This window comes from Brassica oleracea, chromosome C6 (assembly GCF_000695525.1).
Source record: "Brassica oleracea var. oleracea cultivar TO1000 chromosome C6, BOL, whole genome shotgun sequence".
NCBI classification, from domain to species: domain Eukaryota; kingdom Viridiplantae; phylum Streptophyta; class Magnoliopsida; order Brassicales; family Brassicaceae; genus Brassica; species Brassica oleracea.
In genome coordinates, this window is record NC_027753.1 from 37,085,499 (window position 1) to 37,111,575 (window position 26,077).

General features: G+C 34.5%; 6 protein-coding genes across 10 annotated transcripts in view; 3 read left to right on the forward strand and 3 right to left on the reverse strand.

The window, feature by feature from the left end:
- Nucleotides 1-422, reverse strand: part of LOC106298837 (uncharacterized endoplasmic reticulum membrane protein YGL010W) — a gene marked incomplete in the record, with an annotated part of 1,522 nt that extends 1,100 nt beyond the window's left edge. Inside the window, 1 exon segment of the mRNA XM_013734973.1 lies at nt 1-422. Within this exon segment, the coding sequence (XP_013590427.1) occupies nt 1-328 (328 nt within the window).
- Nucleotides 423-4,932: 4,510 nt separating this feature from the next.
- On the forward strand, nt 4,933-6,553 carry LOC106300717 (UPF0496 protein At4g34320). Its single transcript, XM_013736919.1, has one exon. It carries the CDS (start codon nt 5,108-5,110, stop codon nt 6,257-6,259), a length of 1,152 nt encoding a protein of 383 aa, XP_013592373.1. The 5' UTR covers nt 4,933-5,107; the 3' UTR covers nt 6,260-6,553.
- Nucleotides 6,554-8,831: 2,278 nt separating this feature from the next.
- LOC106299433 lies at nt 8,832-10,146 on the forward strand. Of its 2 annotated transcripts, XM_013735528.1 has the most exons (4): nt 8,832-9,053; nt 9,142-9,203; nt 9,322-9,487; nt 9,989-10,146. In XM_013735528.1, exons 1-3 carry the CDS (start codon nt 8,960-8,962, stop codon nt 9,448-9,450), a joined length of 285 nt encoding a protein of 94 aa, XP_013590982.1. In that variant the 5' UTR covers nt 8,832-8,959; the 3' UTR covers nt 9,451-9,487; nt 9,989-10,146. The 2 variants fall into 2 exon arrangements, with proteins under 2 accessions (XP_013590982.1, XP_013590981.1); XM_013735527.1 differs by lacking the exon at nt 9,989-10,146 and having other exon boundaries at nt 9,322-9,682.
- Nucleotides 10,147-10,651: 505 nt separating this feature from the next.
- Nucleotides 10,652-12,884, forward strand: LOC106300254 (geranylgeranyl diphosphate reductase, chloroplastic). Its single transcript, XM_013736358.1, has 3 exons — nt 10,652-11,427; nt 12,013-12,409; nt 12,472-12,884. The coding sequence occupies exons 1-3, from the start codon at nt 10,729-10,731 to the stop codon at nt 12,774-12,776; spliced, it is 1,401 nt and encodes a 466-aa protein (XP_013591812.1). The 5' UTR covers nt 10,652-10,728; the 3' UTR covers nt 12,777-12,884.
- LOC106300255 (protein RKD2) lies at nt 12,663-13,960 on the reverse strand. The gene is made up of 4 exons (XM_013736359.1): nt 13,887-13,960; nt 13,648-13,775; nt 13,253-13,569; nt 12,663-13,177 (listed from the first exon to the last, which is right to left on the reverse strand). Exons 1-4 carry the CDS (start codon nt 13,958-13,960, stop codon nt 12,878-12,880), a joined length of 819 nt encoding a protein of 272 aa, XP_013591813.1. The 3' UTR covers nt 12,663-12,877.
- Nucleotides 13,961-21,660: 7,700 nt separating this feature from the next.
- LOC106300256 (putative receptor-like protein kinase At3g46340) lies at nt 21,661-25,787 on the reverse strand. Of its 4 annotated transcripts, XM_013736363.1 has the most exons (14): nt 25,703-25,787; nt 24,907-25,444; nt 24,503-24,818; nt 24,343-24,442; nt 24,104-24,248; nt 23,946-24,017; nt 23,800-23,871; nt 23,645-23,722; nt 23,398-23,558; nt 23,083-23,333; nt 22,888-23,014; nt 22,731-22,796; nt 22,242-22,431; nt 21,661-22,069 (listed from the first exon to the last, which is right to left on the reverse strand). In XM_013736363.1, the coding sequence occupies exons 1-14, from the start codon at nt 25,785-25,787 to the stop codon at nt 21,661-21,663; spliced, it is 2,610 nt and encodes an 869-aa protein (XP_013591817.1). The 4 variants fall into 4 exon arrangements, with proteins under 4 accessions (XP_013591817.1, XP_013591816.1, XP_013591815.1 ...); XM_013736362.1 differs by having other exon boundaries at nt 23,083-23,294; nt 23,413-23,558; nt 24,343-24,818; XM_013736361.1 differs by having other exon boundaries at nt 24,343-24,818.
- Between the last annotated feature and the right edge of the window lie 290 nt (nt 25,788-26,077).

Sequence of the window (26,077 nt, forward strand, 5' to 3'; positions counted from 1 at the left end):
AGCTAGAGCCGATCCAGCAAGAGAAACATAACAGAGCAGCTAAAACTCCAGACTTCTTATCCAAGCATATGTAGAAGACAGCATAGATCACAGTGAGAATAAAACCAATGTCCAAGCGCAGAACACCGTCAAAAGTCAACGCTTCGATGAACCCTAGATAAGAGCGATCTAGAATCGGAGGTAGCGTGGAATACAGGAAAAGGAGAGTCGCGAAGGCGTTAGGCCATACGAATAGTGTGTGGATGATTATGTTTACGCGGTTGCTGTGATGAGCTCCGTAGAAGGCGAAATGCTTCTCCAGATCGAGTAATCCGACACGGTTGCTCATCGCTTTTTTTTTTTTAAGGTTCCGACAACTCTTTTACTGTCGGAATGGAAAAGTAGGGCAGGGGGAAGAAAAGAGGAGACTTTTTTTTGTGAAAAGTGTGCTAACATGCGCTTATACGGTTGCTAACCTACGCTCTTAAGGGGGTTAATGATGCAGTTGACCAAGTAATCGGATTGCGGTTGCGTTGCGTTTCGTCGTTGACCAATTAAGGGCCCGACTGGTTTCCCCGCTACTATCCGCAAACGCAGCTTTTGCGGTTGCTACCGGTTGACAGCATTTCGAAACAACCATACAAACCACTACAAATCGTTTCAAACCGCTCCGAACCTCTTAAAATCAAAAGCTGGTTTCAGCTAGTGTTTGCGGTTGCAGGCGGTTGCGGGAGGATAATTTTTTTTCTTTTTTTTTTTAAAAACCATATAAATACAAAAATAAAAATATTCAATAAAAATTTTAAAAATTGAAATTATAAAATACTAAAATATATCTATTATATTTTAATTAATATTATAAAATTTTAAAATAAAATTATTTTCTATAATATTAAAAATTTAAAACTATAACTTTCTAAATTAATTTTTATATTTATTATAATATTATGATTTTTGATATTTTCTATAATTATATAAAATGTAAATATTGTTAATTTATTATTTAACCGCTGTTGTATTTGGTAGTTAACCAGTCATAAGTATTCCGTAAACGTACCAATTTCTAACCGCAGAACCAGTCGTACAAATCTCTTAAAACCGCTAGAAACCGCAACTACCCGCATCCGCAAAATCCTGCAACCGCTGCGTTTAAACCAGTCAGACCTTAATAGGTTTGCGGTTGCGTTCTTGAACGTAGAGTTATTTATTTTAGTAATTTAAGTAGTGGAGTGATATGAGGTTATAGAATCAGAAGTTGGGTAAAATGTTAAAATTTACTCAAATGGAGTATATAATTTCTAATTTACTCGAAAAGGGAGTATATTATTTCTAATAATTTACAAAATTACAGAGTATAATTATAACGGAAAGTTTTAATACAAGCTAGACAATGTCGAAAACGCAATTATCTTACGTAAATTGAATAGCTATGTTGTTGCACAAAAAAAAAAAAGAATAGCTATGAAAAAATCTGACAGAAACCAACACCAATGGACATCAAAGACGCATCTGGACACAGTGGGGACTAATTTCAATGAAACCACCAGATACGAGTCGGTGGGAGTTGACATGCCCAAACTTGCCTCCAATAGGTGGCTGTTACAACCCAAGGACCAAGGCCCTAGATCTACACTTATCATGCTGTTTTAAACGTTTAACCGCAGCTGTAGTGGATCATAAACAAAACTAGAACCAACGTAGACGACGAAAGTAGGTACAAGTGCCATCTCCACATCCCATCAACTTAATAGTCTTTTTCGTTACGAGACCTATAATATAATAACAGATGCGCAAAATGATATGGAGTTTGTGATGTGTGAACCTATATCTATTATATTTTAATTAATATTATAAAATTTTAAAATAAAATTATTTTCTATAATATTAAAAATTTAAAACTATAACTTTCTAAATTAATTTTTATATTTATTATAATATTATGATTTTTGATATTTTCTATAATTATATAAAATGTAAATATTGTTAATTTATTATTTAACCGCTGTTGTATTTGGTAGTTAACCAGTCATAAGTATTCCGTAAACGTACCAATTTCTAACCGCAGAACCAGTCGTACAAATCTCTTAAAACCGCTAGAAACCGCAACTACCCGCATCCGCAAAATCCTGCAACCGCTGCGTTTAAACCAGTCAGACCTTAATAGGTTTGCGGTTGCGTTCTTGAACGTAGAGTTATTTATTTTAGTAATTTAAGTAGTGGAGTGATATGAGGTTATAGAATCAGAAGTTGGGTAAAATGTTAAAATTTACTCAAATGGAGTATATAATTTCTAATTTACTCGAAAAGGGAGTATATTATTTCTAATAATTTACAAAATTACAGAGTATAATTATAACGGAAAGTTTTAATACAAGCTAGACAATGTCGAAAACGCAATTATCTTACGTAAATTGAATAGCTATGTTGTTGCACAAAAAAAAAAAAGAATAGCTATGAAAAAATCTGACAGAAACCAACACCAATGGACATCAAAGACGCATCTGGACACAGTGGGGACTAATTTCAATGAAACCACCAGATACGAGTCGGTGGGAGTTGACATGCCCAAACTTGCCTCCAATAGGTGGCTGTTACAACCCAAGGACCAAGGCCCTAGATCTACACTTATCATGCTGTTTTAAACGTTTAACCGCAGCTGTAGTGGATCATAAACAAAACTAGAACCAACGTAGACGACGAAAGTAGGTACAAGTGCCATCTCCACATCCCATCAACTTAATAGTCTTTTTCGTTACGAGACCTATAATATAATAACAGATGCGCAAAATGATATGGAGTTTGTGATGTGTGAACCCATTGATGGGTCATGCAGCTATCTACTTCAAGATAGCGTGACCGTTGCCTTCCAAAATCATGGACCACATCCTTCAATCTCGGTCTCTTATTAATGTTTTTATATTTCAACGAATCTTTCAGGCGACGACCAAATCTTTAATTTTTTTTCTTATACTCGTGTATTCTGGTACAATTGAGTTTGATATTTATAAGTTTGGTTTGGATGGACATGCAATAATGTTAAATGGTTTATAGTTGATTTGTTTTGTTCAAAATTTTGTGGCTATAAATAGACATTGATATATATGTCCGGTACGTTCTAGAATATATGATTTCTGCTAAATGTTTTGACATATTTTTGGTCCGGACCATGTCAGTTTGGAGAAATTAAAATGTTGTAATGAAATCTGAATTGAAAATACTGCAACTTATTTGACCAGCGCGAACTACGCAGAATGCACGAACTCTATCGGTCCTTGACAACTTATTACATATTTCAAGAATTAGTCAAAACTTAAAAGAGGAGTTTGTCTGTCATTTCCTATAGTTAATCAGTTTTCCTTCGTTTAATGTCTCTTGGAACTTGAAATCCACACGTGCTATACTTTCAAATTTTTAGTAGTATCGCATAATTCACTATTTTTTTCTATTATCTCCAGATATTGAGGATTTTACAGAATAGACAGAAGAATATTTGGTATCACACATTTTGCGTATTTTACAAATTATTTTTATAAGTGTAACTAATGTAGTGTACATCTTACGTCTTGTATTTAATTAAATGCAAAAAGCCATCTCCCAAAACTTAAAGATTGGGTCAAACATGGTTTTCAACTTTTGATTATATTATCATATTCCATTTTTTAGACAATACGATCATATTTTTAATTATTCATATTAAGGCTGAGCATTTTATCTGTTAAATTTGATTCGAATCGTTATTCGTTTCGATTCGATTCGAAAATTCCTGATATCCGTAAACTTTCGAAGCAAAGAAAATACTAAAAATCAATATCCGTTAAAATCGAAACAAATCACAAATATTAAAATTTCGGAAAGCGGATATCCAATCCGATCCGACAATATATAAATACATATATCTTGATTATATTTAAAGTTTTTAATGTATAAAATTATATAATTATTATTCTAACATATGATTTGATAAATTATATTCACATTATTACTTATATAAAAGTTTTACATAAAAGTAAGATAACACATTTATGACAATTATAATTTGTTTCTTAAGTTTTGTGTTATTATAATTGTTAACTAAGTTAAAAAAATTTACAAAATATGTAGATTCACTACTTCTTTTAATTTTTATCATATATATTATGCAAAAAAATATTTTGCATCAAATTTTTATGATTATTTGTATTAATCAAATCATATGAGATATCCGTAAGTATCCGTAAATATCCGCATATATCTATTTATTTTTCGGATATCCGTTTTTCCGAATATCCGTATTTTTTCGAAGCAAAACAAATCGAAAAATTAGATATCCGTGACATACGAAGCAAATCACAAATACCTTCAAAAATCCGGATATCCGATCCGTGCTCAGACCTAATTCATATGATCGTTTGTAAAATAGAAACAAAATAACGAGTTTTATTTTCAAAACACAACTACAAAGATCAAACAAAGATTTGCTTAACCAGTTCTTGATTAATTTTGATAAGTTATTTAGCTGGTAAAGCAAAAAAAAAAAAAAAACAGAAAAATAAAATTAACACGAAAGCAAATCGAACTAGTTGCAAGAATCGAATCAGACGGGACCAAGTCGTTTCTCTCTCTCCAAGACGCGCCAACTAAGCATGAGCTGTTATTTTGACGTCGTCTCCGTCACACTTCCCCAATTCACATTCCGCCACGTGTCATCCCTTATTACAACCTTCACGTGCTGTCATGTCTTAAAGCCATATGTCTGCGCAGGTACTAAATCCAACGGCTGAGATTAGATTTATAACCCCATGAAAAAATTAACTAATAATTCCCTAGTTGACGTGTTAGCTACGTGTTTAAGACGACTTAACAATGCAAATTTTTTTTATAAAAATAGACAAAAAGATATCTTTCGTTGGAACGTGAAATAAATAGCATTAATTAAAAATAAAAAGTAATACTCCTAAAAATAAAAAGAATATTACCAAATATAACCCAGGAAATAATACTCAATAAATCAATATAAAATCCCTTCTCTTTCTCATTAGGGTTCTTTATTTCCCCCTCCATCATCATCATCACTCTCTCTTCGCTCCAAACCCATAAAAAAAAGATTCGATTTTTATGAGAATTTTTCGATAATCAATTCATCTTGAGGATGCCAGCAACGGAGTACCAAAGATCATTCGGGAGGACGCTACTCAACCTACGCCGCGACTCGGTCCACTCGGTCGCAGAATCCTCCACCACCGAGTCGACTCAGATGGAGGCCGAGCTTGAATCGTTCCAGAGAAGAGTCGCCGAGAGGTTCGTCGACCTCAACGCCTCAACCTCCGAGGACCTCCTCTCCCTCGAATGGGTCGGGAAGCTCCTCGAATCGTTCCTGTTATGTCAAGAGGAGTTTCGCGTCATCATCGTCTCCAACCACCGCGAGCTCGTAGCCAAGCCTCCGATGGATCGGATGGTATCGGAGTATTTCGACAGGAGCGTCAAGGCCCTCGACGTCTGCAACGCGATCCGCGACGGCGTGGAGCGGATCCGCCAGTGGCAGAAGCTGATCGAGATCGTCGTCTGCGCTTTCGACAGGACGAGACCTCTCGGAGAAGGGACCTTCCGCCGCGCGAAGAAGACGCTGATTGATTTGGCGATCGGGATGCTGGACGACAAGGACGCTTCTTCCTCGAGCTCCGTGACTCAACAGCATCGTAACCGTTCGTTTGGTCGGAACAAGGAGAAAACAATCGGACATTTCAGGTCGCTGTCGTGGTCGGTGTCGAGGTCTTGGTCGGCTTCGAAGCAGTTGCAAGCTTTGGGGAACGGTTTGGCTCCGCCTCGAGCGGGGGACGTGACGGCGACGAGCGGTTTGGCGGTTCCTGTCTACACGATGGCGTCGGTGTTGTTGTTTGTGATGTGGGCCCTTGTCGCGGCGATCCCTTGTCAGGACAGAGGGCTTCAGGTGCATTTCAACGTGCCTAGGAGTTTTCAGTGGGGAGGGTCGTTGATGTCGTTGCACGATAGGATCATCGAGGAGTCGAGGAAGAGGGAGAGGAGGAACAGCTGTGGGTTGTTGAAGGAGATTAATCAGATCGAGAGGAGTTCGAGATTGATGGGGGAGTTGGTTGATTCTGTTCAGTTTCCGTTGTCGGAGGAGAAGGAGGTTGGAGTGAGGGAGAGGGTTGAGGAGTTGGGGAAGGTTCATGAAGCTTTGAAGAATGGTTTGGATCCGTTTGAGAGGAAAGTGAGGGAAGTGTTTCATAGGATTGTGAGGAGCAGAACAGAGGGTCTTGAGTCTGTTGGAACAGCACCCTAGATGATGATGATCAATGATCTTTTTGATCCGTAAAAATGTGAACTTTGTTTATCAAATGCTGGTTACGTTTGTATCAATGCCAAGAAAAAGCTTGGGTCATAGAAGATTGATAAAGAAAACCTTTTTTCGATCTTGGTCGTCTGTAATGTATATCTCATTTGCCAAGAACGGCACCAAAGGTTGTATTGTTAGTTTCTTTTTGAAGATTTGGTTTCAAATTATGTAACTTTTGAGTATAAAGACTAGCATGATTAATTAAAACAAGAGAAATTTGTTCTTGATTATTGAAAAACACAGAATTATACATTTTCATTAAGTTGAAATAATGTTACAACTTGTTAATTCGAATCATAGACAGATCTTGGGAGCTTGAATTGCTCAATCTCGTCTCCACTTCAAGCATCAAGGTAGCACACAACCTTGAAAACTCTTGACAGCATCAAGTGCAAGGATAAGCATGTGAGCAACCTGCATCCCCAAAAACAAAATCTAAACAAGGAGGGCCTTAATATACAGTCAAGAAAGCTGATTACATTGGCTAAACTTTTTGGAGCTAAAAGTTAATGTTAGGCTAGAACAAAACAACACTTCATATCACCGTTCTTAGATGCAATCAATACAAAACGAAAATAAAATGTGCCTCAGAGGTAGTGACAATTGTGATTATATTCATCATTATAAAAATCTGATGAAAACACATCAATAGATATACATCACCGGCACAATTAACAAAAACGTCAATTAAAACAAAGCTTCAAAACCAAAGTTTTAGTTTTGGGTAAGTGCATCAGAGAGATTCCCATTTAGACAATAATCATCATTCTACTTCTCCCTAAGGAGAATCTGATGTCCCTGTCTTTTTATCGTCACATGCACTCCCACAAAAAAAAAAAACTAGAACACCAAACAAGTCAGAGCGAATTATCATACGCAACTACAATCTATGCAAACAAGAAAACTATTCTCTAATGCAACCAACCTAAGCTAAAGGAGAGAATGCCTCAGATTTGTTTCTTTTTTCCTAGAGACTTATCTCTCAAAGTATATTTAACACCATCACCGGCATTGAAAACAACAAATAAAACCCCATACAAGAACGCTCATGGAAGACAAAAGATCAAATCTTTACAATCCCCTAGAACCTGTAGGGAGAATATAAAGAGATGGTATAAGTACAAGACTAGGGATACACGAGAAGAGACTATGTTCTGTCTCTGAAGAGACGTGTTGGGTTTTAAATAGAAAAGCTGCTGCTTCTGCGGCGGCGAAAATTAGGTTAAAAAAAGAAGGAAGTTTCACTGGGCTGAAAAGAAGATATGAATCACCAATTAGGCAAATTTAGAGGCCCAAATAGGTTATAGCCAATTTTGCGCAGTTGACTCTTGTAGAAAGGACGAAAAGGTATATATATGCTTAAGTAAGCAATGATGTCTCTCTCAACTCTCAAGTACATAAACAAGGCTTTCACCTTTTTGTACTTTTGTAGTGTGTGTTATGAAACAAACTGATAAGTTATGTTTTGAACATTACAGGAAACTGGAGAGCCGGCAAAACCTCACTGTATAGTATATCTCTGTCTTTATCATAAGATCTGTTGATTTGTGAAACATATTGAGCTGCAACATCTTCCAGATTGTACATGCCCTGAAAAAGACTTTTATGAAACTGGATCGTAATGTTAATAATATACACGGTTTTTTTCTCCCCGTAAATTGATTATGTTAAACATTTGGTGGAATACACGTTGTAACAAGAGCCGGCGGAACACGTTGATATCCTCGGAAACAAAAGCCCATAGGAGAGACACTAAAACCCATACGAGAGCACCAAACACCAGACTAAAACACACCTTAAACAAACTCAAATTTTTACTAGACCTTCCTATAATCCTTAAACAAACCCATAGATAGCATAGTCAAGACCTAAAATAACTGAAGGCCTAGCACAAGACCATAGTCAACCAAGCGGACAAGTGGAGAAAAAGACTTAACAGAACCGAAATCACCTGAACCTCCTGTCCACGATGAAAAGCTAGAACCACGCCGAGTATGGTAGTATACACTGTTCAGTAAACTTTTTGTCATTATTATACAAAATTCAGTAAACTTTTTGTTATTATTATCCCAAGGTATTGTGGTCCTTTGTTTTCCTGCAGTGATTAAACTGTTGAGGCAAGGATGATGGATCAATCATTATGGTTATCCTCCTGGATACTTTAAATTTCTCGAGTTGTTGAATGTCAAAGTCTAATTTGTTCAGTTCAAGAACAGGGGCTGATTAACCAAGTAGCGGTTCTTACGAGCTCAGGTTATAGAGTGTCATAGAATACTGAAATGAAACTTTGGAGCTTTCCGGTCATCTTTGTATTTCTTTTGTTTTAGACTTTTAGTCGTGTTAAAAATGATATTCAGGAGTTTTGTATATATTTGTGTGTCAGTGTGTATTATAAAATACAACACTAGTGCTTAAATATTTTTATTTTGATGAGCATCATGTGATGCCTCCAACACAAAAGGCTTATTTCCACAAGCAACGGTAGAGATCAAAAGAACTCCACAATCCGCTCTACTTAAATATCTATATCTTCATCCACCATAAACCCTGATCCTGGAGATTAGCACACAGAGTTTTGTTATATAAATCAGACAAACCTTTGCTTGAAGAAACAGAACACATCATCTGCTCTTTAAGAGAAATTAGATGGCGAGAAGACAACTCTTTCAACTTCAAGTATTCTTGGTTTTAGCTGTGCTGTCTATTGTGATCGCATCGAAGCCTGTCCTAGTCATTGCAAGTGTGTAATACTTCTATCTCATTCTCTCCTCAAGTTTATTCTTCTTCTTCTTATTCTGTTTCTTTCTTACAATTCTTGCTTATTGCAGGAACCGATAAACCGATAGACTGTGAAACCAAGGGACAACAACTGAATCAGATTAGCTACCTGGTAAGAATCTACTCCATATACACACACACACACGCATACAGTGGGAGCAAAAATGGAATATCTTCTGTTTTTTGATTCTTGTTCTTGCTTTTTTTTGGTCTATAATTGTTTCCACTAGAGACGAAATGAAATGGATCCTAAGATAAGAACAAGGACACGGAGGTTGATGAATGTTGTGGAGATTAACGATTATCCAGGATCAGGTGCTAACAGCCGCCACACTCGACCATACTGTCCTGATTGCTAATTCCAGTTTCTTGTGACTTAGAGCAGCTTTTGAAACTGTAATAATCACACTCTATATATGATATCTATCAAGATATAACATGATGGAATCTTAATCTAAAAGACGATATGAAGATGTCAGATACTTTTTTAAAGTCTCAATCTTTATGAAACCCATGTCTGAAAAGGTTACCTTTTCATTCAGTTTTAAAAATAAAACAACCCCACACCAAACTTAGCTAAGTAAGGTCATCCACTGAAATACACAAAGGGTTTTGCTCTGTTTTTCACCTTTTAAATACCCCTTGTTTTGTTAATTAGCATTTTATGTACTTAATCTTCTCCACAGATAATTATTTTTTGTTTTGTTTTGTTTTAGTGGAGAGACAATGAAAAAAAATACAATATTTTGTAGTTGGTCACAAATATTAAATGACATAAAATTTTATCTAGAATAGCAAAAACATCATTTATTACGAAACAAAATAATTTTTTTTAAGCCCCTCTTAAAGTGATACAAAGGAGTATTTACTTCTGTCTTTGCACAATGTCTGATGCAGGGATACATGGGCACAAGTAAGCCCAATGGACCGAAGAAAATACTCAGGCCCGAAGACAATAAGACCATTCAGTGGTCATCTGGTAAATAGCCAAACGTGAATATTGAACCGTTGAAAATCGATGGCCATTGCAGTTATAAGTTAAAGTTGTTTTCTAACCAATACAGAGTAAGCAGAGAAAAAGAAAATCTCAACCATACGCTAAAATAAAATAAAAATGAAATAAAGCGTTAAGTTTCCTTCTCTCTCTAATTGTACTGTGAAAAAATTACTTGGAATAACTTTTGAACCCAAAAATCATAAATGTGTGGACCTAAAGTCCTACGGATACTTGACATGCCCATGAAATAGCCTAAAATCCTACGGATACTTGCCATGCCCATGAAAGACATCAGGAGACGACAAAATAGTTACATTACTATCCTACGTGGCCAGTACCCATGCCTATGAAGAGAAGACATAACAAGTGGTTACATTACAATCCCATGTGGCTAAAACGCAGCCGTTTGCTCCACAAAATGGGAGCCACAGATAAAAGAAACAACCCAAACCCGTAACTCTATCCACATCTCATCACCACCGTCTATTATTCAATCTAACGGTCTCTACACCTTGGGAATCTCCGACCATATCTAATCCACTAAAACAAAAATACATTTAAAACAAAACACAATACTCAGAACTCGAGGAAGAGAGAAAAAGAACACACTCCATTGCTTAGTGTTCACTGTAGTACAACAATGGCGACATTCGCACTCAAATCCTTCACCGGACTTCGTCAGTCCTCACCGGACCAGATTAACTTCGTCTCCCATGTTCCGTCGTCCCTCTCTCGCTCCCAGCGACGGACCTCTCTCAAAGTAACCGCATCAAGAGCCAGCCCCAAGCTCGCCAACCGCAGCCTCCGCGTCGCCGTCATCGGCGGAGGCCCGGCAGGAGGAGCCGCCGCCGAAACTCTCGCTCAGGGAGGCATCGAGACGATCCTCATCGAGCGCAAGATGGACAACTGCAAGCCCTGCGGCGGCGCGATCCCTCTCTGCATGGTCGGAGAATTCAACTTGCCGCTAGACATCATCGACCGAAGGGTCACCAAGATGAAGATGATCTCTCCGTCCAACATCGCCGTGGACATTGGCCGTACGCTCAAGGAGCATGAGTACATAGGTATGGTGAGGAGAGAGGTTCTTGACCAGTACCTGAGGGAGAGAGCGGAGAAGAGTGGGGCTACTGTAATCAACGGTCTCTTCCTCAAGATGGATCTACCGGAGGAATGGGACTCGCCGTACGTGTTGCATTACACGGAGTATGATGGGAAGACGGGAGCTACGGGACAGAAGAAGACGATGGAGGTTGACGCCGTTATCGGAGCTGACGGAGCTAACTCTAGAGTTGCGAAGTCTATCGGTGCCGGAGACTATGACTACGCCATCGCGTTTCAGGTCAGAGTCTTTCCCTTTACGTAGTTTGATGAGAATCAATGGTCTGGTCATAGAGAACCGAAAATCTAACCGTAACCGACCAAAAAAAATAAAACCAAACCGAAAACTCTCAATTATCCAACTGAACCGAAAATCAAAAAATTGAACCAAAATATCCTTTGAAATAGTACTTATAAACCGAACCAATCCGAAAACCCTGAAATATCAAAATATTTTTTTATTCAAAATATTGAAAATTATTTTTATATTTTAATGTGAAAAAATCTGATTTTCCCCAATTTATCGAAATTATTAGAAAACCGAAACCAAACCGAAACCAGTTCGAATACGAAATATTGCGTATATTAGCCGGTTTCTATCATTGTTATCCGAACTAAAAACTAAAATAACCAAACCAAAATCGAGTGACTATTAAAAATAACCAAACCAAAATCGACTGAATTTTGAAAATAAGCAAACAGTTTTTGTAACTTTAGAACCCAAAAACCAAGAACCAGAAAACCGAACCGGAAAACATATAACCAAACACTTAGGCCTAATCATGTTCTTACGGAACTGAATGTCTGAAAATTTTGAAACTTTCAGGAGAGAATCAGAATCCCAGATGACAAGATGACGTACTACGAGGATCTAGCTGAGATGTACGTCGGTGATGACGTGTCGCCAGACTTTTACGGGTGGGTTTTCCCTAAATGCGACCATGTAGCTGTTGGAACGGGCACCGTTACTCACAAAGGTGACATCAAGAAGTTCCAGCTCGCGACAAGAAACAGAGCCAAGGACAAGATTCTAGGAGGCAAGATCATCCGCGTGGAGGCTCACCCTATTCCGGAACACCCGCGACCACGCAGACTCTCCAAGCGTGTGGCTCTTGTTGGTGATGCTGCAGGGTACGTGACTAAATGCTCCGGTGAAGGGATCTACTTCGCTGCAAAGAGTGGAAGAATGTGTGCTGAAGCCATCGTTGAAGGCTCACAAAATGGTAAAGACATCACATTTTGTCTTTATGTGTGTTTGCGTGTTTAAGTGTTTTTATTGCAACAGGTAAGAAGATGATTGACGAGAGTGATTTGAGGAAGTACTTGGAGAAATGGGACAAGACGTACTTGCCTACGTACAGGGTGCTTGATTTGTTGCAGAAAGTGTTTTACAGATCTAATCCGGCTAGAGAAGCGTTTGTTGAAATGTGCGGTGATGAGTACGTTCAGAAGATGACGTTTGATAGTTATCTGTACAAGAGGGTCGCACCGGGTAGTCCTTTGGAGGATTTGAAGTTGGCTGTGAACACCATTGGGAGTGTGTTTAGAGCTAATGCTCTAAGGAGAGAGATTGAGAAGCTAAATGTTTAAGCTTAATGTATTGTCCTTAAAAATTATCAGTTTCTTATTTATGTTTTTGTTGAATGATCAGTGGCTTTAAAATCCAAATCCTTAATAAAAAAAAAGATTTTTCACAAACCACTAAACTCACTTGTGAAACCACACAAGAGATACTTCACTTCTTCATCGCTTTCCTCCTCGCTAAGGACAGAGCCGCTGCTTGAACAAGAAGGTATTGACATCTCTGACTTGAGACTATTCTTCTTCTTCATCTTGTGTGTAGCCTTGAAACAAGCTTGTCTAAGCCTCTTTGTCTTGTCGCTAAACTCCAAATCCGGATTCTCTTCGATCCTCCTCCTCTCATCCTCAAGTATCTCTACTGCGTTCTTGAATATTCCTGCTTTCTCTCCGCCTTGCATCTTCTGCCGCTCCTAATCACATATGATTAAATAAAAATCACTCACAGTAATAAAGACACAATTTAATAAAAAGTGTTATTAATATACCTTGACGTTACTAATAAGAGCTAGTAAGCTCATGAGTTTGCGATGAGGCCATCTACGAAAACCAAGTTCGCGACATCTTCTTTTCAGAAGAGTTAAACCAACGTCAAGGTCCATTGCGGCTTGAGTTATTGGCATATAGAAGTAGCGAGAGATAGTCTCCATAGACAATGCCTTTGAAGCTGGAAAGGTTGTGTAGGTAGTAATATCGCTGATGATTCTCACGTTATGTTCTCTGTTGAGTTTCCTCTTCTTAGTATTCATGTCCACGTCATATTCTCCTCTGTTCTGCTCTGCAGAGCTGTATGAGTCGAGTACATCTTCAAGACAAAAGCAAAATCTATGAGACCTCTATGTGTTTACATATATATAACAACTATGCAAACGATGCGTTATACCTTGAGACAAGGGTTCAAGGTCAGGTAATGACAGAGAAGGTGTAGGCAAATGAAAAGCTTGAGAAGCGAAGTTGTTATGGAGAGGAAGAAGCTCTTCTTCCCAATCAAATGAAGGAAACGTTAACGAGCTGCGTCTGCCAAATAATAGAGAATACATTATATTACAAGAAAACAACAAATTAAGCTATTTTAGCAACAAAAAAAACAAATTAAGCTAAGCAAAAGATTCTGAAACTGACATGTGATCATCAAAGGATGGTGAATATGTTAGAAATGAGAAGGGCTTCTCTTCCTTGAGTTTATGATCAACCATTGTAGAGCAGCGAGAGAGATAGAGAGGAGGTTGTGTTGTGAAGCTGCATGAGGGAGAAACGATATATTTAGATATATTTATATACAGAGAGAGTGGAGAAGAGAAATGAAGTGATGATGAATCTATTAGAGGACGTGGGGTGACGGCTAATTGATTGCACTGTTAAATTTGGAGTTACGAGATAGATATGATTAATAGTAATTATAGGGGGCGTTTAGGTTTGGATTAGACTTCTCTTCTCGTCTCTCCATGCATATATCATACATGCATGCAATCACTTTTGAGTTTTTGAGTAAAAAGTACTATATATAATACCATACACATATATGTGCATGTACATGTTCATATATATATATGCACATACACATCAGAATGATTATGATTGTACATAATTAGCAGCCAATAACTGAATAGTATCAATATGTACTAATAATTACAATCCAGGTTGTAACGTATGGATAAAATTTTATTATAGATCATGGCTAGGGATGGGCAAAAAACCCGGATCCGAACCGAACCCGATCCGAAAAAATAGTATCAAACCCGAACCAAAATTGATTAAATATCCGAACGGGTTCAAAATTTTGGTATTTAAAGAACAGAAACCGAACCCGACCCGAACCGAAGTATCTCGGATACTTTTTGGTATTTTGGTATTTATATACCTAAGTATTACTTATTTTTAGATTTAATATATATTAAAAACATCCAAAATATATAAGATACTTTTAAGTTATCTAAAATACTTGAAAATGTACATAAATAGTCAAAAGTAAATGTCTAAAATAGCAAAAATATATTCAAAACACCAAAATGTTTAAAATATCTATTGATTTTCTATCCAAATATTCAAATCAAACCAACTTATATGTTATTTTTAGGCATTTTGACATATATTATACAAATTTATATGTAATATATTATTTTGTTTTATAGATTTTGAGAAATTTTAAGCATATAATGATATTAAAATTTTAAAAATAATTTAAATGGGTTATCCGAACCCGAACCGAACCCGCAAAGATCCGATCCAAACCCGAACCGAAATTTAAAAATATCCGAATGGGGTTGAAATCTTTAAACCCGAAAACCCGAAATCCGATTAGATCCGAACCGAACCCGAATGGTTACCCGAACGCCAACCCCTAATCACGGCCGTCTTTATATTTCTCTTTTTCCTCCTTGATTATAACTTTATTAGTGAAGTAACCAAAAAAGTTTGTACTCCACAAAAATAACGGTCCAAAACAATCAATAATATTCACAACCAATGTTATTGAAATGTTTGAAACAAATTATGTGTTAATTTTTATTCGCAACCCTATTCTATGACATTTTTTTTCATATTCTATGACATATATAACCAATATATTTTGTTAATTTAAATTCATATAATAAATTAATAATAACGTTAACATGCATGAATAAGATTATAACATATTTTGGCGTTGAATCCTGAATCAACAAGAATATTTGATGCTTTGACGTCTTTGCATGAATTGGTCCTTAGCTTCATGCAAAAACATATCTCTCCTGCAGAACGAATTGCAACTTTGTGACCACGAAGGAACATTGGAACCTCTTAGAATGTTTGAGTAACAATAATTTAGTTAGTAATGCCGAGAAATAACATGAAGTGATTGATTTTAGAAAAGCTTCTTTACACGCTTATTTGTTGTTATTGGTACTAACGGTTTCGTCTGCCAAGGAGCTAGTACCCAATCATACACAGGTAAAAGATCTTCAGTAGAGTAGCGACAAGAGACGATAACAACAAAATGATTTTAAAGAAGCTTACAAGCAACACTCGTTTCACTCTGCCCATGATTTTCTTTTACAACATTATGTTTTTTTGTCTGTTTTTATTTTCTATTTATAAGTCAAAGCCCAACGAAGTACTAAACCCAATACAAAGTAATAGAAGACCTAAACAACAATCTATATCTACAAAATTCTATGGGTCATAAGCCCAATAGAGAAAACCATAGAGGAAGTTAAGTGACACTTGCCACCACGTACACAATCAACTGACAATTCTGAAAACACGCGTCAAGATAGAGAGCCACCACCTCCACTGGAAAGAGTCACGTCAGAGTTCCGCCATCAGCGAAAACAGATCGGTGAAAGACCAAAAAAGCAGTCTTCATGTAAGGTCAGAATCATCGCTTCAGGAGAGATATACCACTGTCTTCGATCGATACAAAAGAACTCCGATCTTCCTGCATGAACGAACAACCATCTTTAATGATAAAGATTAGCTTGAAGATGAGATGGTGAAAACGATGTAACAAAATCACACTTTCCGGGAGACGAACTCCGGTGAAGGCAACGTTGAGAGAACCATCACTTCTAGGAGTCAAAAGCCTGAACCATCAGAAAACATAAATCAGAAGAGTCCGATGATGAAAAAAAAATCCAGATGGTGAAAGCTCTTCTTCTCAAAGATCTGAAATTGATAAGAAGAATAGGATTCGAGAGAGGACTCTCTCTCTAAAAATAAGAGAGAAGCCGGCTATGAAGTATATTTAGAAAGTTTTACACTACATTATCTACTTCCTTTATTAATTAAAGAACTGAATTATTTATTTAGTGATGCAAATAATACATTTTTATCATATTATCTAATCTATTAATTTAGGATCCTATTTTTATTTACTATTAACAAGTCAAAGTAAGACCACTTAAATAATTAGTTAATATGATATATTTGATTATTTACATTAATAATAAACCAATTATAATTTATTTTTTTAATTATAATAAAATCTGTTGAAAAAAATCTAACAAAATCTTACTAAAAATTTAAGTATTTTTATAAAATAATACATTAATTAATTTCATAAGTAGTAATATAAAATTATTATAAATTAATATTAATTAAAATTTTATTCTAAAACAAGAAAATTAAAATTTTATACTATTTTTATAAATTTATAATATATTCTGTATTATATAAAAATAGAAGTGATTTATGAATTATATATGACAAAATTATATTAAATAGGTAAATTAACAAGTTTTATTTTTTAAATTTTTTCATTTCAATAAATTATCACTCATCATTAAAATGTGTTAAAATTAATAAACTATATAATATTTTTGTACAAAAATAGTTTAAAATTTTATATCTACAACTATATATTATCTTTTTTTATTTATTTTGAAACTCACAACAATATATTATTTAAAAAAAATTATATACAAAAATATAATAGTATATAATAACCTTAATTCATATACTACTTAAAAATATTTTATTAGAAAACTGTGAAATTTAAATTATTCATTTAAAATATTAATGACAAATAAAATTTAAATTATAAATTTACTTATTTTAATTATAAAAATAGTTTTATGAAATAATGTATTAATGCAGTAACAAAAGCATACTCAAAATTCATGTAATCTCCCAAACTCGAAAATAGTTATGTAATTTTCTAAAGTTTTTTTTTTGAAAAATATATAATTTTGAAAATAAATATTCAAACTCAAAATGATAATATTTCAAATTTTACAAAAGATAAAATCATAGATAATAAATAATAATTTTTTGAAATGCACCACGAAAAAACAATCTATAAATGTTGTAAATATTAAAGTAATCTTATGTTTAGAAATATTAATTAAAAAAAAACATAATATCATGACATCCAAAAATATTCTATATCAATAAAATTTACTAAAATAATATGATAAATGCTACTATGTATAAAATTTACTAAAATAATAGGGCTATAATATTTAAACAAAATAGTGTTTTTACATATAAATCTCTTAAAATACTAAAATGATATATGTTAAAGTATATTTTAAAAACACAACATCTAAATATAAATAAATAATTTTTAAAAATGTATTATATGCAAATATATAAATTAAAGAAAAAAATATTTTGAAGGAGGTTCTCTATTTAATTATTTCATATTGTTATTTTATTGTATCTAATTTAAAAATATATTCGTAAGTAATATAAGTTAATAAGTAAAATGAATTAAACAAATCACTATATATTAATAATGCAGAATAAGAAATATAAACAATAATATTATAAAATTACACAATATATAATACTAAAGTGGAATATATATATATATTTAAAATATTGTAATAATATCAAATAAAATTTATAAAATGAAAAAAAGTAGCCGCACATGCATGTCAAAATCTAGTTACTTGATTAATTTTACACTTTATTATTATTATTATTATTATTTTCTCAATGTTCTATAAATGATACTTTATTATTTATATAATAATGAGTACAATCATCTAATCTATTAAAATAGAGTCCTATTTGAAATTACCATGACATATTTTAAATTTGGGCTTATTAAACAATGTTGTGACTAAATATTTAGACACTTTCTATTATACCATATTTAATAACTTTTGTATTTATTTTTATCTACATTTACGTTACACTAGATTTACCCTATTAAATTAATAAGTAGCTACGACATAAATAAAAAATTGCTCACCAGAATTGATTGAATGATTGATTACACTTAGATTTAGTTTCTCATTTTCTGGGTTTTTGATTATTAAAATCAATATTCTTTCAATTTGATTTAGAAAAAAAAATCTTTTTGATTCCTGGCTTTTGATTATTAGTTGTTGATATTCAAATGCATGATCAGGGTTCATAGATTCATTGGTAGTTAAATCTGGGAAACAAAAGTTGCTGATTTGGTTTAAGATTCCAAGAACAGATCGTTAGATATCTCAGTCTTCTCCATGTTTGTTTTCGCTTTCCTTCAGAAACTCAGTTAGGGCGGATTTTGTAAATTGTAATCATGTGACCGCTTTGTCTTCGGGAGTTTCCAGTGGATTTAATAGTTTCATTTAAGCGTCATGATCCAAATCTCCACCGAGGTTTGATCTTAGTGGCTTATTTAATTGATTTCTTAATAATCCACAGGACCAATAAGCTTCATGCATGATCATCTCACATCGACTCTGTTTTTTTTCTCCTGATTTATGATCCTTGATTATGGGTTTCTTAATAAGATCCTTTTCCGATGATTCCTTATTCCGTCACAAGAGAAATGGAAACACATTAATCAAATGATCTCCACACGTGTTATTTCTTATATAATTGGTGTGATCTAATATTTTAACAAAGCTTCAGTCTTAAATTAATTTATATTTTTAGTTTTTTCACAAGAAAGGTATGGTGATATAGAGAATGAATAATACGACACCTTAACCGTCAAAACTGATACTTTCGAACCAAAACTAACATTCAAAAGACAACTTAGCAGTTTTTTTTCTTTTTTGTATCATCAATTTCTTTTGGGAATATGAGTAAAGAAGTCTTAAACTTTTTCCTGGTTTAATTTTGTCTTAGGCAAGGGCGGTTCATCAAGACGAGAATAGTGGAGATTCTCAAGCTACTAAAATATTTTGTTCACATTGCAACTGTTTCTTTGGTTTGTTGTTTACTGGAATCCTGATGATTTAAAAGTTATGTTTTTTTGGTTCAAGGTGATAGGATCAGTTCTTGCGATTAAACATATTACTCACATTTTTCCTGAGATTGAAAAAGTTCTGAAACTATTAGTAGCAAATTAGCAATCAATTACGGTGCGTACTAACCCAATGTGATACTAACATTTTCATAATACTGTTTTCAATGGGACTATCAAGAAAGATCCCAAGAAGTTTATCAATGAAGATTTGGATTAGTAGTACTGCTAAGTTAACTCTCCATGTTCTTGGAGCTAATTTTACCGCCTCCAGGTGGATGCAAGAACCCAGCAGCGGTATGAACTTATACACACAAAATGGAGTTTTTTTGTGATTGATTTTCAAACAAAAGTTGATGTTTGTCTTTATCTCTTCGGTTTATTGAGTGTTTGCTTGGAATGATACCTTTGCAGGTTATCAGATGGGCTTATGCACCCGGTAAACTTATGCACCCGGTGAACGTATAACAAAATACATTTTCTTTTGCAGAATTATATTACTGCCAAAAAAATAACTTGAAGGTAAGTGCAGTGTAAAATAAATATTTAAATTAAATGGCCACCAAAACAAATCAAAACTACTATTATTTACACAACATAACAAAAATAATTTAGTTTTTTCATAAGATAACAAATCTATAATTATAAATGAAAATCTGTGTGGGCTACCCTAAATTTTCTTCCGATTATACCTTGCATATATTCATAAATATGTATCTTACATGATATTATTAATTTTACATTATGATTTGCATCAAATGATTATGAGACATATTCCTCTCATAAACATATTAAAATATAAATAATTAGTTTCAACAACCACCATTATATAGTGACTTATTTGCCAAAAATATAGCTACTTAATCCTTATTTAGACTAAAAATAGTTAATATTTTAAAATGATATGGATATATTTTGATCACAAGTGTTGAATATACATACTACCTTTATAAAGTAGAGGTACATAATTAATATATATTTTCTGACTTGGTATATAATCTTGAGATATACCAATTTTTAAAACATATATTAAAAACATTCAATAACACAAAATAAAAAAAATCAGAAAATGTAACCAAAATATAGCTACCTAAATCATAATCGAATCAAAAATTACATATCTCTATTTAGACCTAAGTGCTCTAACTGAACTCAAATTTTTATCGGATTCTTAACATCGTTATTTAAACTAAACCAAAATCCAAAATAACTAAACTCAAATTTAAGCCAAATTCATAAATAACATAACGGCTCATATATTTCTTAAACTAAAATCCAAATATTGTAACCAAACTAGAATCAAACTGAAAACCAAAAATACAATTTGGAAGTAAACCGAAATTTATAAAATATCATCAAATCATAAAATAATAATTTAAAAAGGCTAATTATAAATAATCAAGCGCAAGCGCGCAGATCAGAATCTAGTTTATATATAAATTAGATAGACAACGATCCACGCAATATATATTACTACCTCCGTTCCTGAAAGTAAGATGTTTTAGATTTTTTTCTTGTTCCACAAAGATAGATTTTCTATATTGTTAAGGTACTTTTTTATACTTTTGAGGAACATTAATTGAGAATATTTGAATTGATTAAATTTCATTGGTGGAAAGTTATTGGAAAGTGTATAGTAAAGTAAAAAGTAAATTAAATTATAAACAAGTATTAAATTCTTAATAAGCGTGCATACTCTAGAAAATCTTACTTTCAGGAACAGAGAGAGTATTTTATACGATCAAAATATATTTCAAACCGACTTCAATTCCCGTCACTTTTGTCTTGTATTATATGGGTTCTGTCATGACGCTCGGCCCATATCCATATTCCTTTTTCCTTGCTCTTCAACATGTATTCGATTCGGTTCAAGTAGATGATTGTCTTTGATAATGGTCTAAAGTTTTGTAAAACAAAAAACCCTGATATTCGAAAACATGTTATTATTCGTTAATTTATCATGCACAAAAGCGTTCAAGAACAAATTTAAAGTGTGAATTGTTGCATCAGTTTCTTAAGTAGTCATCATCATTGGCGGCTCTGGTCTTTGTTCCGAAGAAGTAGCCTACTAATGTGGAACTGCGGAAAATAAGTGTAAAAAGAATAAATTATGACAATATATTCAATTACACGATATCAAAAGAGTGCTATATATTTCCTCTCATTTTTTTCTTTATGATGTCACTCCAAAAAAAAAAAAATACCAGTAACACAGACAATGATTCTTTGCAAATACTACCTTGCACTAGGCAAACCCTTGGTGTCACAGCTCATGCTTACTTCAGGGGAACTTTGAGAGTCCATGTCTTGATCTTTACTTTTCATCGAGATTTCAGAAGTAAGACACTCTTTTAACTCGAAAGCAACTTGGGACATGTTTGGTCGTTTTTCTGAAGAAGGGTTTGCACACAACATAGCCAACTCAAGAGCTCTCCAGGCAGAATGAGAGCTGTAATCACCATGAAGGTTAAGATCCATGATTCCAGTAATATCTCCTCTATTAAGCATAAATGCTGTCCATTCTCCTATGTGTGACTTTTCACGAGTTTGGTCAAGCACGCGTTGGTTTGTGATTATCTCCAATAATAAAATTCCAAAACTATAAACATCACTCATTTCCGCCAATCGACCTGTTCTGTAATATCTAGCAAGGCAAAAAAGACAAGAGTAAGGTACATGTACATTTATTTAAAGATGAAGATGAACATTCTCACAAAGTTTACATTGGTGTGCATTATTATTTTAAACTTTGTTTTGACACATCAGGGTTATACATATATAAGAAGTTGTACTTTGGGTAGAATAAAAATACTTACTCGGGATCAAGATATCCAGGGGTACCAGCAACATCAGTCGAAACATGATACTCATCTCCGAATTGGAAAGATCTGGAAAGTCCAAAATCCGCAAGTTTGGCAGAGAATTTCTCATCCAACAATATATTTGTACTTTTGACATCTCTATGCACCATCGATGGCCGACATCCATTATGTAAGTACTCTAGTCCTACAAACATTGTACATTCTCATTTTTACTTGTGTATGATCTCTAAAAACCATTTTTAAGATATATGAATAATTTAGTAAAATATTCAAATATTCGAGATTGAAAGATGTTACCTTCGTCATTGTAACAGACTGGGATAGAGTATTTCAATGTAAAAGAGGAGAAATGGTTCATTATATTTAAGTAAAATTAGAACTCTATACTATTTGTATTTGAAGATTTATGTCCATTATTGATGACATGGAATGTTATGTAATTAAAACGACAAGTGAATGACATTATTATGAGGTAGTTCGAACCTAGTGCAGCATCGATGGCTATTTGTAGTCGAGTACTCCACTTCAGAACAGAGCTGCCTTGTTTTCCTATAACAGATTGTGAAATCAGCCATATTGTTATTTTCCCCATAATTTGGCTAAGAAAATGCTTAAGCTATTTATATATTATAATTTTTACCTGACAAATGATGTTTTAGGTCTCCGTTGGACATGTATTCATATATGAGAGCCAAATGATCTCGTTCGTCGCAACATCCGACAAGGCTTACTAAGTTGATGTGGTGAACTCTCAACAAAAGTTCGACCTGTACAACAATGAAAGAATGCATGAAACGCGTTGGTTTAACATTAGAAAATTACGACAGTTTCTTACCTCTGCCTTGAACTCTTTATGGCCTTGTCTTGATGATTGGGAAAGTAGTTTGACGGCTACCTGTTGTGAGCCATTTATGACACCATGATAAACAATGCCAAACCCTCCTTCACCAAGTGGTCTTTCCAAGTTGTTTGTCATTTCCATCACCTCTGAGTAAGTAAATTTTTTTCTTTTCATATCGATTGATATTTCGGATATATTAGTAGATGCAACGTTCGCACTCGGCTTAATTGATGATGGTGGTAGAGCTGTAGAAACCAACATTTAGTACAAGAATATTATAAATATCATGAAATGAGTTTTAGCAAATACCTTCTGAATTTGGTGATTTTTTCTTCTTAAACACAAAAATGAGAACAAGAATCACCATAATAACCAAGGCAGTAGCCGAAGAAACAAATGCAGCAGTTTTTACTGGAAATTTCTTCTCTGTGACACATGAGCCAGATAAACAACGATTCTCTCCATCAACACTACCCAAAAAATGATTTAATTACCGTTAGAATTCTGAATTCATTTGTTGAAGGATTCAAAAAGAAAGGTGTGTGGGAATTCTTACAATAACGTTAGCCCTTCACTTTCTCTTTCAAGAAGGGCTTGTGGGATGAAACCAATCAGATTGTTCTTGCTCAAGTTTCTGTTAAACCAGAGAATAGTCATACATGTAGGTTACATGATCCCAAGAAACTTACATGAGCACTAAAAATAACTTACATGAGCATTAAAGACTTCATATCAGCCAGAAATCCAGGAATTTCTCCAGTGAGATTGTTATTTGACAAGTCCCTGAAGTTTGTAAGAATCAAGTTACTGACATGTATGAATTTTATTTTCTATGAAGTACGAACTATCATACTTACAACTTTTCAAGATGGGTAAGATTTTGAATTGCAGCTGCTATGAATCCTTTCAACCCGCTGGAAGTCAAATTCCTGTTTACAGAAGAAAAAAGTGTGTAAAGTATCTAGAAAATGTTTTCTTACAATTCTAAAGATGTTGTGCTATATAAATATCTCACAAATAAGTGATTCTTGGTGGTCTAGATGTATCTGTGCTGCTGCAATTTAGATTGTCCCATAAAAACTTCTGGGGGACGCATGGATCTCCTTGCCATGTGATTCTATTCAATCCATATCTTTCTTTGATTTTTCGGATAGCAACAACTGTCAATAGTAGAACAATATATATGTTGTATTTAGCAATGTATATATTTGTGGGAATGCATATATGGAACCTTTGCATGAGTAGTAAGCGTACCATCATTTTCATTTGTTTCCAGTTGGTGAAATTTGACGACGGCATAAAGTTCGATGGCATTGAGAAGAGGTGGGAGAGTAGAGTTTGTAGTTCTTATCAGCTCTAAGTTGCATACTCCTCCTTTGCAAGTGACTGGTGTTGTGGACTTAATTGTCGTGGCCTTCAAATATTCAGGGCTTATCGTTTTGTCAAACTGTTGGTCATTCCAAAAAATATCAAACTCTCTAGATTCATTCATCTGTAATGATTGGACCTCAGAGAAATGGATGTACAAGTAAATTTCGTCGCCAGGGAAATCAAGCTCCTCGGTAATATTAAACCGTGCAGTAGCATTGGCAGGTACAACCGCGGTCTTGAGTACATTCTGTGGTACAGCAAAACCATTGGAGTTGTTTGCTTCCAGAGTGGTGGAAATATGCTTCCACTCTGGATCAAATTTTGGTTCCCATATTCTGTCGCTGACGTCATTTGGGTACCTATGATTCATAAAATATTATGTTATTACTTAATAACTACATAAACTCAAATGAGGAAAACGGTTAAGATCATCTAAAAGCGACTTACGACAGAATGGTATCTGAACTGGTAAGATAGTATCGCTTGAAACCCTTCAGTGCGCCAGATTCAGTGATATAAAGATTATTTGCTAGCGGCCTTAGTTCCAAGGATGAAATTATTGGCGTGGTCGGGCCTGTCTTAACAAGACACAAATCCAAGGAGTTTGATCTTGGGATGTAAATGATCTCCTCGGTTTGACCGCTTATCCTTTTCTCTAGGTCTATCATTACCCAAAAGTTAGGACCAACGTATAAGTCAAACTTAGGAGTAATATTAAGACCGTCATAATTTCCATATAGAGCTGTAACTCTCATCAGATAATTGGTCCCTTGCTTCACACTAAGATTATAACAGTTGCGTATCCCTTCTGGAAAGTACCTAAGGGTCACGTATGACTTTAGAGTCTTGGGTAGACTTGCATCGATCCTCCCAATCTTTCCACTTTGGATGAAGTCCGAGTCCGATGAGAACCATAGTCCAGTATCTGGCTCTATATATGGTGACGCTTCACTCGGGGGTAAACCGCAATCCAAACTGATGAACCCTATTACGATATCCAATAGTGTCTTCAGTTAATGGTCACTTTAATTATTCGAGTGTTTTTTTTTCTTCTAAATTTTGTTCACCTTAAGAGTTACAATAATCCAAGATAACGATTGCTGTGTTAAAAGTGACAATTTTGTACTCTTTTTATTTTAAACCACATGCTTTGTGCAGATTTTAGGTCAGGTAACAGTAGATTTTCTACAATGAGAATTCCAAAATTCTATTAACATATCTCAAAAAATATATAGATACATACCTTCTTGATCTTCAGCTTGAGAAAAGTGAATAACAGCGAAAGTTGCAATAAGTGCGACCAACAAAATCCCACGAGGACTCTCCATATGCTCTTGCTTTCCCAGCAAAATCAAGAATTTCAAGAAAAGTTTAGACCTGTCGATATTTTAAGCAAAAGACGTTACCAAGACAATCCCCTGAAATCGTGCATACATGTCACAGTTTACTCTTTCCACAAAAGGAGGACGGTGTTATATACTCCGTTCTGTAGAGGGCCGGGGGAACCCATGTAAGTTATTGTATTTTCTCGGTCAGAAAATGCTCAACTTGTCTTTAATTTTGATTAAGGTCTTCTTTAATAATGAACATGATTAGTGGCGAAATGCACAGATCGATA

Coding starts and splice junctions, on each gene's coding strand:
- LOC106300256 (XM_013736361.1), bottom strand. CDS start 25,787: ATGGAGAGTCCTCGTGGGATTTTGTTGGTCGCACTTATTGCAACTTTC. Junction 24,249..24,342: donor GGAAACAAATGAAAATGATG/GTACGCTTACTA, acceptor TACTATTGACAG/TTGTTGCTATCCGAAAAATC. Junction 22,797..22,887: donor CCTAAAACATCATTTGTCAG/GTAAAAATTATA, acceptor AATCTGTTATAG/GAAAACAAGGCAGCTCTGTT.
- LOC106299433 (XM_013735528.1), top strand. CDS start 8,960: ATGGCGAGAAGACAACTCTTTCAACTTCAAGTATTCTTGGTTTTAGCT. Junction 9,054..9,141: donor GCCTGTCCTAGTCATTGCAA/GTGTGTAATACT, acceptor TGCTTATTGCAG/GAACCGATAAACCGATAGAC. Junction 9,204..9,321: donor TGAATCAGATTAGCTACCTG/GTAAGAATCTAC, acceptor TGTTTCCACTAG/AGACGAAATGAAATGGATCC.
- LOC106300255 (XM_013736359.1), bottom strand. CDS start 13,960: ATGGTTGATCATAAACTCAAGGAAGAGAAGCCCTTCTCATTTCTAACA. Junction 13,776..13,886: donor CCATCCTTTGATGATCACAT/GTCAGTTTCAGA, acceptor TGGCAGACGCAG/CTCGTTAACGTTTCCTTCAT. Junction 13,178..13,252: donor CTCTTATTAGTAACGTCAAG/GTATATTAATAA, acceptor ATATGTGATTAG/GAGCGGCAGAAGATGCAAGG.
- LOC106300254 (XM_013736358.1), top strand. CDS start 10,729: ATGGCGACATTCGCACTCAAATCCTTCACCGGACTTCGTCAGTCCTCA. Junction 11,428..12,012: donor ACTACGCCATCGCGTTTCAG/GTCAGAGTCTTT, acceptor TGAAACTTTCAG/GAGAGAATCAGAATCCCAGA. Junction 12,410..12,471: donor CGTTGAAGGCTCACAAAATG/GTAAAGACATCA, acceptor TTATTGCAACAG/GTAAGAAGATGATTGACGAG.
- LOC106300717 (XM_013736919.1), top strand. CDS start 5,108: ATGCCAGCAACGGAGTACCAAAGATCATTCGGGAGGACGCTACTCAAC.